This window comes from Somniosus microcephalus, chromosome 6 (assembly GCF_052327205.1).
Source record: "Somniosus microcephalus isolate GS21.2 chromosome 6, FLI_Smic_1.0, whole genome shotgun sequence".
NCBI lineage: Eukaryota > Metazoa > Chordata > Chondrichthyes > Squaliformes > Somniosidae > Somniosus > Somniosus microcephalus.
Window position 1 is genome coordinate 110575756 of NC_140992.1, and position 15702 is coordinate 110591457.

The 15702-nt window shown below is 44.5% G+C and overlaps 1 protein-coding gene across 4 annotated transcripts in view; it reads left to right on the forward strand.

The window, feature by feature from the left end:
- Positions 1-15480, forward strand: part of LOC147115986 (vitamin K-dependent protein C-like) — a 55939-nt gene extending 40459 nt beyond the window's left edge. For all 4 annotated transcript variants that reach the window (XM_085990672.1, XM_085990675.1, XM_085990674.1 and 1 more), the window contains 2 exons: positions 12038-12155; positions 14059-15480. In XM_085990672.1, the coding sequence (XP_085846798.1) occupies positions 12038-12155; positions 14059-14609 (669 nt within the window). In that variant the 3' untranslated portion in view covers positions 14610-15480. The remainder of the gene's footprint in view (positions 1-12037; positions 12156-14058) is intronic.
- Positions 15481-15702: the final 222 nt, after the last annotated feature.

The following is a 15702-nucleotide window of genomic DNA, read 5'->3' on the forward strand; positions in this document are numbered from 1 at the left end:
GCTCCACCCAAACTGATTCTACTTCTTGATTTTCAGAGCTAAAATCCTTTCTCTCTGCAGTCTTTATCCCATCCTTTATTATCAGGACTACCCCTCCTCCTTTTCCATTTTGCCTATCTCTTCTAAAAGTTAAGTATCCTGGAATATTTAGTTCCCAACCTTGGTCACTTTACAACCATGTCTCTGTAATGGCTATTAGATCAAACCTATTCATTTCTATCTGCTATTAATTCATCTATTTTGTTGTGAATGCTTTGCGCATTCAGATATAGTGCCTTTAGCATTTAATTTTTTTCTATTTTTCCTTGATGTCACCTTTTGTCACTGATGCCCTATTACCTTTCACTGCCCCTTCCTGACCCACTCTGCTTATTTTTACCCAAAACTCTGCTCTGCTTTAGAGCCTTGACGTTTCTCTTGCTGCTTTTAAATTTACTCTTTCCTGAATCCTCCCACCACCCCCGCCCCCCTTCATTAGTTTAAAGCCCTGTCTTTAGGATGAACTCTCGCATAGAGCAGGCCATACTCATCCAGCCCACTGCTCTGCATGGCTTTTGGGCTCCGCAAACATAATTATCTGCAACATAAATTATAATATCCATCAAGGTTGATGAGTAGGAAAGGAATAATTGTTGGAGGACTGTGGGAGTGAGTGAAGTGCCTCAGGACTCCGAATTGGGACGACCACTGCTTCTAATTTACATAAGTGACCTGGATTCGAAAAATTTGATGCAAAGTGGTCAAATGTGCCGAGCAGCTTTCAACAAAGGCGATAGAATGTTAAACTAGATAGCCAGAATTGTAGATTAGAAGTCAGACGAGGTAGTGATTAAACCTCTGGTCAGACCACACCTTGAATACTGCATCCAGTTCTGGTCATCGAGACACAAGTGCTGGAGAAGAGCCGTGAGGCTGATCGCTAGTGTGAGGAAAGATTGGAGACACTTGGGGTTTCCAGCCTAGATAGTAGGCGTCTGAGCGGTGATTCTAAAGAGATATGTAAATTTACTAAGAGTATAAAGAAAGTTAACCTGCAAAATTGCTTGTGGGAGTAGAACAAGGAGATACAGGTTCAAACTAGTAATGGGTAATTTTAGGACTGATATCAGGACATTGTTCTTCACACAGAATGCTCAACATATGAAATAAACTTCCAGATAGAGTAATGGAGCAAAAAACAATTGAATGCTACAATGGTGGGCCATTAGGATCACACTGGATGGATGAATTAAGCTGGGCTGAATGGCCTCTCTCATCCGTAACTACCTTATGATTTTGTGAACTGAATGCAGAGAAGATTACAACAGACAGCTGCCATTGAACCAGATATGGTCCTGATTCTGAACCACGTGTCTGAGAGCTGAGAGGAGCAAGAACTGGCTAATCTCTGCAGTCTTTGAAACAGGACTACTAGATTCCAAAATAGACAAGTCTAGGCACTGTGGAACACAACAACAGGCCCCAGCAAAGCGACAGAATGTTAAACTAGATAGCCAGAATTGTAGATTAGAAGTCAGATGAGGTAGTGATTAAACCTCTGGTCAGACCACACCTTGAATACTGCATCCAGTTCTGGTCATCGAGACACAAGTGCTGGAGAAGAGCCGTGAGGCTGATCACTAGTGTGAGGAAAGATTGGAGACACTTGGGCTTTCCAGCCTAGATTTGTGAACTGAATGCAGAGAAGATTACAACAGACAGCTGCCATCGAACCAGATATGGTCCTGATTCTGAACCATGTGTCTGAGAGCTGAGAGGAGCAAGAACTGGCTAATCTCTGCAGTCTTTGAAACAGGACTACTAGATTCCAAAATAGACAAGTCTAGGCACTGTGGAATATAACAACAGGCCCCAGCAGTGACCAATAGGACCCAGCCCTCCTTTGTCAGATAGCGCTAAGTTTGCCACTTGGTTGCCTCTCTCGAGATTGTAACGGTTCTGAGAATATAAACCATTACATATGATGGTTAAAGCCAATTCAATCAACGTCAGCAACTTACATTTGCGTAGCAACTTTAACTTAGTAAAACGAGCCAAGGCGCTTGGCAGGAGCATAATCAGACAAAAATTGACACCGAGTCAAAGAAGGAGCCATTAGGACAGGTGACCAAACGCTTGGTCAAAGAAGTAGGTTTACATAGAATCATAGAATGATACAGCACAGAAGGAGGCCATTCGGCCCATCGTGCCTATGTTGGCTCTTTGAAAGAGCTATCCTATTAGTCCCATTCCCCTGCACCTTTCCCCATAGCCCTGCAAATTTTTCCCCTTCAAATATTTATCCGATTCCCTTTTGAAAGTTATTATGGAATCTGCTCTCGCCACCCTTTCAGGCAGTGCATTCCAGATCACAACAACTCGCTGCGTAAAATAATTTCTCATCTCGCCTCTGGTTCTTTTGCCAATTACCTTAAATCTGTGTCCTCTTGTTACTGACCCTTCTGGCACTAGAAACAGTTTCTCCTTATTTACTCTATCAAAACCCTTCATGATTTTGAATCTATCGAATCTCCCCTTATCCTTCTTGGCTCCAAGGAGAACAACCCCAGCTTCTCTAGTCTCTCGACGTCATTGAAGTCCTGCATCCCTGGTACCATTCTAGTAAATCTCCTCTACACCCTCTCTAAGGCCTTGACATCCTTCCTAAAATGTCGTGCCCAGATTTGGCCACAATACTCCACCTGGGGTCTAACCAGTGTTTTATAAAGGTTTAGCATAACTTCCTTGCTTTCGTACTCTCATGCCTCTGTTGAAAAAGCCAAGGATCCCGTATGCATTTTTAACAGCCTTCTCAACTTGTCCTGCCACCTTCAAAGATTTATGTACTTACACCGCCAGGTCTCTCTGTTCCTGCACCCCTTTTAAAATTGTACCAAAATTGCTTTAAGTTGAGTCTTAAAGGAGGAGAGAGAGGTGGAGAGGCAAAGAGGGAATTTCAGAGCTTAGGACCAAGGCAGCTGAAGACACGGCCGCCAATGGTGGGGCGAATGAAATGGGAGATGCGCAAGAGGAACGTAGATTTCTCGGAGGATTGTAGGGCTGGAGGAAGTTACAAAGATAGTCAAGGGGCAAGGCCATGGAAGGATTTCAACATGAGGATGAGAATTTTAAAACTAAGGCATTGCTGGACGGGGATCCAATGTAGGAGAAAGAATGAATTAAATATACACATGAAGCAGAAAAAGGATGAGGGAAAAGAGCAGGGAGCTATGGAGCTGGCAGTATCACAGGCACAATAAGCCAACATAGAATCATGCAGCACAGAAGGAGGCCATTCGGCCCATTGTGCCTGTGCCGACTCTCTGAATAAGCTACCAATTAGTCCTGCTCCTCTGCTTTTTCCCCTTAGCCCTGCAAATTTTTCCTTTTTAAGTAGAGATAGAGGACTAGAAATTGGCCTCCGTTGCACCTCCTGTTCGCGCCCCCGGGGGACGATAATAGGGCACTAACAACTTACTGACCGGACGCAGCGAAAGAAACGACTCCCAGAAATTCAATGGGGGGGTAGCACCGGCGGTAAAACTTACCGAATCCTAAATTTGCTTCCGCCCCCTGCAGCTTTGCCGGGCATCAGCAACGGCAGCTGCAGGAGGCGTCGTCACCTCATCCGGCCACTTGGGCAAGTAGTAATTAGAGAGACTGGTGGTCAGGTAGACCAAAAATATTTTCTCGCCCCTTTGTGCTGTTTTTTTATTTTTCATTGCCGCGATTGATCAGCCCTGCACTCTGAGTGCTTGGGGCTGCTCCTCACGGATCGCGGGTGCCGTCACTGACCCATCCCCAGCCTTACCTTTAACTGCTGTGAGCATTGGCCCTTCTCTCTAAGGGAGGGAAGGAGCCTGCGAATCCAGCAGCGCTGCATGGAACATTGATCAGCGCTCTGCTGATACCGCCCCTCTCACTCCCTTTAGTGCTCTAAGAGAAGTGGTAGTGCTTGATTTAGCGCTCCACTTCCCTCTTGGAGCGCTACAACAGAATTCTGCGGGAGCCTCTCATCATTAGCGCCTGGCGATAATTTTTCCGCTTCCGTTGTTTTAGCGCCCCAAACGGGGCTATAATGAATTTCTCCCCCAGAATTACCTTTTGAAAGTTACTATTGAATCTGCTTCCACCAGCCTTTCAGGCAGTGCATCCTAGATCATAACAACTCGCTGAGTAAAAAAAATTCTCTTCATCTCCACCCTGGCTTTTTTGACAATTATTTTAAATCTGTGTCCTCTGGTTACTGACCCTTCTGCGACTGGAAACAGTTTCTCCCTAAAACACTTAATAATTTTGAACCCCTCTGTTAAATCTCCACTTAACCTTCTCTGCTCTAAAGGGAACAATCCCAGCTTCTCTAGTCTCTCCCTGGTCCCATTGCAGTAAATCTCCTCTGCACTGTCTCCAAGGTCTTGGCGTTCTTTCTAAAGTGTGGTGCCCAGAATGGGGCTCAATACTCCAGCTAAGGTCTTACCAGGTATAGCATAGCTTCCTTGCTTTTGTGCTCTATGCCTCTATTTATAAAGCCAAGCATCCTGTATGCTTTTTTAACAGCCTTCTCAACTTGCCTTGCCAACTTCAAAGGTTTGTGTACGTACACCCCCAGGTGTCTCTGTTCCTGCACTCCTTTTAAAATTGGACCTTTAGTTTATATTGCCTCTTGTCATTTTCCTTCCAAAATGCATCACTTCACACTTTTCTGCATTACATTCCATCTGCCATTTGTCCGCCCATTTCACCAGTTTGTCTATCCTCCTGAAGTCTGCTACTATCCTCCTCGTTTCCAAGATTTGTGTCATCTGCAAACTTTGTAATTATGCCCTGTATACCCAAGTCCAGGTCATTAATATACAGGAAACTTTGGTTTATCCGGAGGTTGTATGTCCGGAAACCTCGATCCACCAGCAGAAATCAGGAGCCGTTTTGTTAGGTTTTTTTTCTTCTCGTGGCTTTTTTTTCAACAGTCAGGCTCTGCAAAGTCTCTCTGAAGCTGTTGCTAAGCTACAGAGACGCTTCCAAGGTACGGCCGACTGTTTAGAAGCTGTTGCTAAGCAACAGTGTTTGTTGCCAGATACGGAGCTGCAAATCTCCGTATGCTTCAACATTGCCGCTGGTTTGTCCGGCAGTTTTGATAGATCGGCAACAGCTCGGTCCCGTCGGTGCCGGATATCACAAAGTTTCCTGTATATCTAAAAGAGCAGTGGTCCCAACACTAACTCCCGGGGGACACCACTGTGTACTTTCCTGCAGTCCGAAAAATAACTCTTCACTACCACTACTCTCTGCTTTCTGTCTCCCAGCCAAATTCTAATCCATGTTGCCACTGCCCCTTTAATCTCATGGGTTTCAATTTTGCTAACAATTCTACTATATGGCAATTTATCAAATGCCTTTTGAAAATCCATGCATTTCTATATACAAATTATGACTATGGCCCGGATTTTGCAGTGGTAATGACAGCGAAACTGTCAGCATTCGCCGTCATTAGCCTTCTGAAACTGACAGCAACTTGTGAAGTTAGCACATGCACAGATAAACGCGGAAATCCGGCAGTTGCGGTTAGTCATTCACTGCTCCGCCACAGGTTGCGCTGTGCAACTACCCAGAGTCAGCAATCAATTGAAATCACACTGAAGGATGAAAACTTCCCCTTTTCCGCTGGAATATCGCTGTTAAACCCCGCCTCCCCTCCCCGAAAAAGTTAAGCCTTGTTGAAAGAGCTGTAACTGGGTTTTTAACGGCGTAGTGACTGCTGAACAACCCTGGCCCTGAAAAACTAATTTTATATTTGTGGAATGTCAAATTTTTCTATTAATATATTTAAGAATTACATGGTTTTTAAAGTTTGTTTATGATATTTCAGCTTCTACCTTAATTCTATGTATATGTCCCAATCTTTATTTAGCTCTATAAAATTAAAAGAAGTAAATTAGAATCTGTGCATTTTACTTCCTGGTTTGCTGTCTGTGAGAATTCTTCCATGTGATTGGCTGCTCAGCCAACTTGATGGCATCACTGTTGCTGGACACTGGAGATTTGCTTGATTTGGCGCCAGATTCAAACAAAGGCCAGGAGTGTAATGATATCAGCAAATAGTGATGGTATTTGCCTGTTTGATTATGATGCCTTACCAGCATGTTTGCCTGATTGATTACTTATGCCTGACCAGCAGAGGGCATGTGACAGAGACAAGCAGTTTAGTTTTAGTTTCGCTTTAGATGGATTTCTAACATGATGTCTCCTGTAATGCTGAAAAAAAAGTTGAACATACTTTAGATAAAAACTCATTCTCTTTCATGAATGTGTCGTCATTGAACCCACATACAAATCAATACATGGTGTCAGAAGTGACTGAAAGAGATGAAGAGAAAAAATCTGAAGTTAAATCAGCTCTCCACATATTAGCAAGCCAAAAGGGAACATCGTTACTTACCATTGGAGAATAGCTAACGAAGTGAAAAATGGAAGGTTTACACCCACCCGCGAAGCTTCAGTTGACAGGTAATGTGGCTGAAAATTGGAGGAGATTCAAACAACGTTTGGAGTTGTATTTATCAGCAATCGGAGCTGACGAGAAAAGTGATAAAATGAAAGCGTCACTGTTCTTACATGTCGTGGGTGATGAAGCGCTGGAGGTGTATAATAACTTCACATTCGCTGCTGATGGAGACAAAATGAAGCTAGATAAAATAATGGAACAGTTTGAGGCCTACTGCACACCTAAACGTAACGTGACGTTTGAGAGGCACAGATTTTTCACATGTGTACAGAAAACGGGTGAGACTATTGATCAGTATGTGACTGAACTGAGAAACCGAAGCAAAACATGTGAATTTGGGGGACTGACAGACTCGCTGATAAAAGACAGACTGGTGTGTGGTATTCCAGATAATGGTCTAAGGGAAAGACTGCTAAGAGAGCAAGATCTAGACCTGGGAAAAGCCATAGCACTGTGTAGGGCTACAGAGACTGTGAAGTCGCAGGCAAAGGAGCTGTTCAGTGACAGTAGCTGCAACGTGGATGCAGTGAGAATGAACGGACACAAACCGTTTAACAAAAAGAGCGCCAATGTGAAAAAAGAGGCGTGGCCAGCGAACAAAAATGAAAGAGACAATCGAAAGACATGTAGTCGATACGGTACACAGCATCCACCAAAAAAGTGTCCAGCATATGGTAAAACATGCAATAGTTGCAACAAAAACAACCATTATGCCCGTTGCTGCAAGAACCAAGCGCAACAAAGCAAGGTCCATGCAGTAGATGAAAGCGAGATAGAGGAGTTCTATGTAGATGTCGTGTCTGAAAACAAAAAAGAAAAAAGAGACTGGATGTTGACACTAAAAGTGAATGACATACACATTCCATTTAAATTGGATACTGGAGCACAAGTTAATGTGATATCAGAGACTGATTTTAAGAAAATTAGACCCAGACCAAAGATACATGGAATAAAAGTGAAAGTGACAGGATACTCAGGTACTGATATACCAGTGAAAGGAAAATGCATTGTCAAAGTGACACACAAGGACAGAGAGCACGCGCTAGCATTAATCGTGGTGCCAAAGGATGTGCAAGCCATACTAGGTTTAAAAGCCTGTGAGAGACTGAACCTGGTAAAGAGAGTCCTCGTTGTGGAAAGCGAAGGAGAGACAGTCTATGATGAACTCATGAAAGAGTACAAAGACCTATTTCAGGGTCTAGGCTGCCTTCCAGGAGAACACACGATCAGAGTAGATAAAAGCATGCCAATGGTCATACATCCATGCAGAAAAGTTCCGTTTGCTCTTCAAAAACAACTGAAGGCAGAGTTGGATAGGATGGAAAGCCTGAATGTGATTCAGAAGATAGATGAGCCAACTGAGTGGGTGAGTTCCCTCGTTGTAGTGGACAAAAAGAATGGAAAGCTCAGAATTTGCCTGGATCCAAGAGATCTAAACAGAGCAATAAAGAGAGAGCACTTCAAGCTTCCTACACGTGAGGAAATCATGGCACAGTTTGCAAATGCAAAGTATTTCAGCAAGTTAGATGCATCATCAGGATTTTGGCAGATGAAACTGGACGATGCAAGTTCAAGACTGTGCACGTTCAACAGTCCATTTGGCAGATACAGATTCCTAAGGTTACCATTTGGCATTGCCTCAGCTCCTGAAGTGTATCACAAAACTATCCATATGATCTATGAGCACCTGGAGGGAGTTGATACATCAATGGATGACATCATAGTATGGGGAACCACGAGAACTGAGCATGATGAGAGACTGAAAAAAGTGCTGGAAGCAACAAGGAAAACAAACCTGAAGCTGAATAGAGAGAAATGCCAGCTCGGGGTGACAGAACTGACATTCGTGGGAGATATCCTTAGCAGTGAGGGCATCAGACCAGATCCCAGAAAGGTGTCCGCCATGGAGAATATGCCAAAGCCACAATGCAAAAAGGACGTGCAGAGGTTTAATGGAATGATCAACTACATGGGTAAATTCATATCCAACCTCTCAGAAAAGATGGCGCCACTGAGAAGACTAACTGAAAAGAACATAGAATGGGAATGGAATCATGAGCATGAGAAGTCATGGAGCAATCTAAAGAAACTGCTCACAGAGGAACCAGTTCTGAGGTTTTATGACCCAGCGAGACCCATCAAGATATCATCAGATGCATCACAGAGTGGGCTCGGTGCCGTTCTTCTGCAAAAATATGACTACTGGCAACCTATTGCATATGCATCGCGCTCAATGACAGACGCGGAGACGCGATATGCTCAAATAGAAAAGGAGCTGCTCAGCATCACATACGCCTGAGAAAGATTTCACCAGTTTGTGGCAGGACAAGCAATCAGTGTAGAGACTGACCATAAGCCCTTGATTGCATTGTTCCAAAAGCCACTAAATAGCTGTCCGCTTAGAATACAAAGAATGATGATCAGGCTGCAACGCTATACACTGAATGTTGCGTACACACCGGGTAAGCTGATGTATACAGCAGACACGTTGTCCAGAGCTGTTGACCCAAGTGAGCCCGCAAACACCAAAATGGATGAAAAAATGAACGCCTACGTGGACATGATCACAAGTGCACTGCCCATAGCAGATGCAAAAATGGAGCTCATAAAGACTGAGACAAACAAAGATGAAACAATGAGACGACTGAGAAAAAGCATCTTGGATGGATGGCCCAACATGAAGCAAGACTGCTCACCTGTCATAGCAGAGTACTGGAACTGCAGGGCGGAACTATCACTGGTCGAAGACATCATCTACAAAGGAAGTAAAATAGTTATCCCAAAGAGTCTGAGAAAAGAGATGCTAAAAAGGATCCATGGAGGACATCTGGGAATCGAAAAGTGTAAGAAAAGAGCACGAGAGGTGATGTACTGGCCACGAATCAACCAAGATGTGACAAACGAGGTGTCAAACTGCACAATATGCCTGAAATATCGAGCAAGCAATCCGGTAGAACCACTAAAGCCACACCCAGCGCCAGACAGACCTTACCAGAAGGTAGGCGCTGACCTATTCGTATGTCAAGGGAAGGACTATCTTGTAGTCACAGACTATTACTCCCTGTATCCAGAGGTTTGTAGACTGTACACCACCACTGCAGATGCTGTGATAAGATGTATGAAAGCCATATTCTCCAGACATGGCATGGCAAGCGAGGTCTTCACAGACAACGGACCCCAGTTTTACAATGCAAGTTTCCGACACTTTGCCAAAGAGTGGGACTTTGTCCACACAACATCAAGTCCTCACTTTCCACAGTCCAATGGACTAGTGGAAAAATCGGTCCAGACAGTGAAAAGACTGATGTACAAGGCAAAAGACAGTGGAACTGACTTCTACCAGAGCATGCTTGTATACCGCACAACGCCGCTCGAGTGTGGTATGTCACCAGCCCAACTCCTTATGGGACGTCGGCTAAGGTCAAACCTACCCATCCCGGAGAACCTCCTGAAAACAAAAGAGGGGGAGAAAGTGAGGAAGTTCAAAGAGCAACAGAAAGAAAAGCAAAAGTACTACTATGACAGAGGAACACAAAACCTACCTGAACTCCACACTGGTGACCAAGTAAGGTTCAAAGACAAAACAAACATATGGACTCAGAAGGGAACTGTCCTGAGTGAAGTTCAACCAAGATCATACACCATTCAGACAGATGAGGGTGCTGTTCTGCGAAGAAATCGTCGAGATCTTCTCATGGGACCAGCCACAGCAAGTCAAAAGACTGATACTGTTGAACAACCTGATCACACAGCAGGTCAAAAGACTGATACTGTTGAACAACCTGATCACACAGCTGCGAAACCATCATCTGAGGCAACAACTCCGATTCAAGGACAATCAATCAGAAAATCCTCAAGACATGTGAAGCCTCCTGAGAGACTCATTGAGCAAATTTAAGGACTATTGTTATAGAAGGAAGTAATGTTATCTTATTCTTTCTTCAAGTTCTAGTGTATTTACATATTTCATGTGAACACACAAAGCAAGGTTAAAAAACCTTGATAATGATAATGTAAGTTCATTAAGTGTTACAGTTAAAATGCAGATTAATACAAAGAAAACATGTTGTTAGTTAAAAGTAAAATACTTTTGTTTTAAGAAAGGGAGATGTAATGATATCAGCAAATAGTGATGGTATTTGCCTGTTTGATTATGATGCCTTACCAGCATGTTTGCCTGATTGATTACTTATGCCTGACCAGCAGAGGGCATGTGACAGAGACAAGCAGTTTCACTTTAGATGGATTTCTAACATGATGTCTCCTGTAATGCTGAAAAAAGAGTTGAACATACTTTAGATAAAAACTCATTCTCTTTCATGAATGTGTTGTCATTGAACCCACATACAAATCAATACAAGGAGAGCTGAAATTCACACCACAGAGATTGCTAGATCAGTGTGGGCAGCTTTCTGCGAGGTCAGTGGCGATCGTTATCGCTGACCGCAAATTCTGGGCCATTGTTTATCAAGCTGAGTGTTCTCTACCTGCAGTGAGAGCAGCCACAGAGCTGTGACTATTACTGCAGTGAGAGAGCAGCTATTAGAGTAACACTATGTGCCCTACATCTTTTACAGTAAAAAGAGAAAATAAAGACTTGCATTTATATGGCGCCTTTCACGACCACCGGATGTCTCAAAGTGCTTTACAGCCAATGAAGTACTTTTTTTTTGAAGTGCAATCACTGTTGTAATGTTGGAAATGCAGCAGCCAATTTGTACACAGCAAGAACAGCAATGAGATAATACCAGATAATCTGGGTTCTTTTTTAGTGACGCTGGTTGGTGAATAAATGTTGGCCAGGACACCGTGGAGAACACCCCTGCTCTTCTTCGGAATAGTGCCATGGGATCTTTTAAGTCCACCTGAGGGGGCAGACAGGGCCTCAGTTTAACATCTGAAAGATGTCAACTCCGACAGTGCAGCATCCCTCATTACTGCACTGGGAGTGCCAGCCTAGATTATGTGCTCGCGTCTCTGGAGTGGAGCTTGCACCCACAACGTTCTGACTCAGAGGCGAGAGTGCTCCCATTGAAACTGTACCAGACCGAACCAAGAAATGAAGCAGGGCAATCATTTCCTGCAGACTTCACAATTCAGTACGCCATATCTGTGCCTGAAAATGGGTGCAGATGGAATGTACTGGATACTAAAATCAGCACCATTACATCCCTACTTTTCCGATCTAGAATCAGTCAGGAACAGAGAAAATGTGAATCTCTGATATAAGCTATGTTCTTCATGCGTTCGATGGAACTGCTAAAAGTCAGTGACTGGTACATCATTGAGTCCTTTAACAACTGACTGGACTGTGGGGGGAACTGCTTTTACTGGGCATTGGGGGCGGGGGGTGACAGTAGTGGGAGCTGCTTTTACTAGGCCCTCAGGGGAGCTGCTTTTACTCGGGGTGGGGTGGTGGGAGCTGCTTTTATTGGGCTCTGGGGGAGCTGCTCTTCAGTTGTTGACTCTCTTGAATGATCTTTTTTTGAATGATCCCTGTTTGTGTTTTGGAGTTGTGTTTAATGTTCATAAAGCCATTGTGTTTGTTGCTGACAGGTCCTTCTTATGAACGTGAGGGGGAAATTCATCTGTGGAGGAGTGCTAATTCATCGGTTTTGGGTGCTGACTGCTGCTCATTGTGTCGATGAAGGAGGGCGATTTAAAGCCAAACTTGGTATGGAAAACTGTCAATCATGCTGGGTCTAGCTCACAGCCCCTACAATTGCCTCGGCCCTGAAGCGAGGTGCGCCTCTCACTGGGTAACGCATATAGCTTCCAGTTCCCAGAGAGAGTTATGTTGATCAGCTAAGTGGGATTGTCCTTGCTTGGCTGTTCTTCCTCATCTACATGCTGCCCCTTGGCAACATCATCCAAAGACAGGGGATCAGCTTCCACATGTACTCTGATGACATCCAGCTCTACCTCTCCACCACCACTTCCGCTCTGCTGTCCCTGTGCTGTCAGAATGCTTGTCCAACATCCTGTCTTGGATAAGCAGCTATTTCCTCCAGTTAAACATTGGGAAGACCAAAGCCATTGTCTTCAGTCCCTGCCACAAACACCATACCATTGCCATAAATTTCCTGCCCCTCCCTGGCCATGTCTCAGGTTGAACCAGACTGTTCGCAACCTTAGTCTCCTTTTGACCCCATGCTGAGCTTCTCACCCTTTTTCCTCTCCATCACAAAGGCCGCCTCTTTCCACCTCTAACATCGGTCACCTCCGCTCCTGCCTCAGATCATCTGCTGATGAAATCCTCATCCAAGCCTTTGTCACCTCCAGTCTTGATTATTCCAATACTCTCCTGGCCAACCTCCCATCCTCCATGCTCTATAAACTTCAGCTCATCCAAAACTCTGCAGCCTGTTTCCTATCGCGCACCATGTCCTGCTTAGCCATCAGTGTTGTCCTTGCTGACTTACATTGGCTCCAGGCTGCCAACGCCTCGATTAAATTCTCATCTTGTTTACGTCCCTTCATGGTCTTGCCCCTCCCTATCTCTGTAACCTCCTCCATCCCTACAACCCACCCAAAGCTTTCCTTTCCTCTGACAATGACCTCTTGTGCATCCCCCCTTTCCTTCACCCCATCATTGATGGCCATGCCTTCAGCTATCTAGGCCCCATGCTCTGAAATTTGCTCACTAAATCCTCTGCCTCTCCACCTTTAAGACCCTCATTAAAACCCATCTCTTTGGTCATCCCTCTTAATATTTCTTTCTTTGGCTCGGTTTCCAATTTTTGTCTGATCACACCTCTGTGGGACATTTTTCTATGTTAAAGATGCTATATAAATGCAAATTGTTAAAGCTCACAATTCCTCGTTCCTGTAGATGTGTGCCTCTCACTGGCTAAGTGCATCTGTAGGCCAGAGGCTGTAATCTTTGCTGGTAAGTGTGCAGAGTTCATTTTCGTCATTATGCCCGGGGAACATTCAGTATCTAGGCCGCCGCAAAGAGGAAATAGGGGCACAGACCTGTTGCATCAGGTCTCCACCCCCACAACGCTGCCCTGGGTTTCCTTGGAATGATTTCACTGAGTCTGTGCCTAGCATAAAAATGGTAATGAGCTGGGATAGGGCATTCCTGGCCTCCCGCTTCACTTTCTTCTGACTTCACTTGTGGATGTCCAATGGGACACTCCATGAAACCTGTCAGCGGGGCTTGCGATGAGACCCTCTGCAGGCTGTAGGGTCTGTTGGGTTCCTGGGAGCACCACGTGGAAGCAAGGAGGCACAAGATCAGTACAGGTATTTATCCACTGCCCCCGACCTCAGATGACCTTCGGGCCTTGGAACCTTGTCTGCTGCTCTCTACTCCCAGTGCAAGGCCCTGCTAACAGATTTCAGGTGACAGGATGCACCTGGGGTATACAAAATAGAGCACACACCTCCTCTCAGAGCATTGCACCAGTGGGGTGGGGGAGGGGGAGAACCGGGAGGAAAAAAATTGGCCCTGTAGTAAAGCTCTTTTCATTTCCATGTGCTGCAGCAGTCCCTGGCAAAGGCAGCCAGCCTATAAATGATACTGGCTGCTCATATGGCACAAATATTTGACATTATGCTCATCTACATTTCAGGTGAGCATAACAGGACAGTCGCAGAACACACTGAGGATACTATTCTAGTCAGCACCGTGCACGTCCACCCTAACTTCAGTCGTGCCAGCATGGACAGTGACATCGCTCTCCTCCAACTAGCTGAGGCTGCCATCTTCAGTAATTACATCACACCAGTGTGCCTGCCCACCAGAGAGATGGCAGAGCAAATGCTGCTTGTTCCAGAAAAGAAAGTGGTGGTCACAGGATGGGGTGCTATGGATGAAAATGATGATAGGATCCGCCCTAGTACTCTATTATTCATCGATATCAAATTGGCCTCCCACAAGGTGTGTAAGGAGAAGCTAGGAGACAAAATCACAGGCAACATGATCTGCGCAGGAAGCCCCAGTTTCCGGAAGGATGCCTGCAAAGGAGACAGTGGTGGACCTATGGTCACTGTATTCAATGGCACGTGGTTTCTGTTGGGACTGGTCAGCTGGGGAAAAGGATGTGGCCGCTTCCAAACATTTGGTGTTTACACAAAAGTGATCAATTACCTCAGCTGGATATATTCACTGACTAATAACTAACTATTTCCAAATCTACTCCGTACTAACCTGATTGGTCTGCAGGAGAAAATGATCTTTCTAATGTCTTTCCAATGTGCCTAAAATTACATTAAATTAGATTGGAGATCTATTTCAAGCTCTAAGTGTGAGATGCTATTATATATTGTAGTAATTTGGTGACAATCTACCATACTCAAAAACAATGTGACTTCTACTCAGATACAGCTTGTGCATTCTACCTTATGGTAATAGGTATGATGATGGGTAACAGCCTCACCAAAAAAAAGGTAGTCAGTCCCTGCTTATGCTGTTCTATCCAGGTTGCCTTCTCAGCATTGTAAGTGTGTTCTACTCTTCAGTGCTACAAGTGAAGTTTTTCCTCTACTTTACAAAATTTATGTTTTGAAAGCAATGTAACTCTGATTGAATCATTTAAATGTACCAGTTTTTCACATGCTTACTCAGGGCTCTGGCAGTATGGTGCCACAATTCATTGGCACTATAATATTCAGCTTGGAAATGGCTTTGTGCCTCTGTCCATTTTTGAATTCTTGATGTTAGCTCTGCCTTTGGTGGATGCTCATGGGTAGTCCCCAAGAGGGAGGAAAGGAAGACAGCACGAGCAATGCTGGCCTCCTTTATCATACCACCAGGAGCTGGTTCAAGAAAGGATTTGACAAGAGTCCAGGAATAGTGCATATTTCAGGAGGGGAAATTTTGTTTCTAAAATGGAGGAATAAAGAACCTGAAGGTTAAACAGGGTTGGACATCTAAAGGTTAATCGGGGTTTGACGGCTGATGGTTAAATGGGCTGGGCTGCCTTACAGAGGAATTTCTGAAAATATCATGCAATGTTAGCTTCTACATAATAAATCTTTATTCTACACTTTAACCTTGGTTCTGTTGGCACATTTTCTGCTTATCACAAATTTCAAAGAAAATGAAAGGCTAGTGGATCTCCTGTGATGAACGAGACACATTGTGGATGGGCACCAGGCAGGTGCAGAGCCAGAGGGGCTACGAGAAATGTCATTGGCCACTGAAGAAAAGCAAAATAAAATTTGCATATTTGTCACAGAGGGAGAAGACACTTCCATGAAGCCCGTCCTTCCCC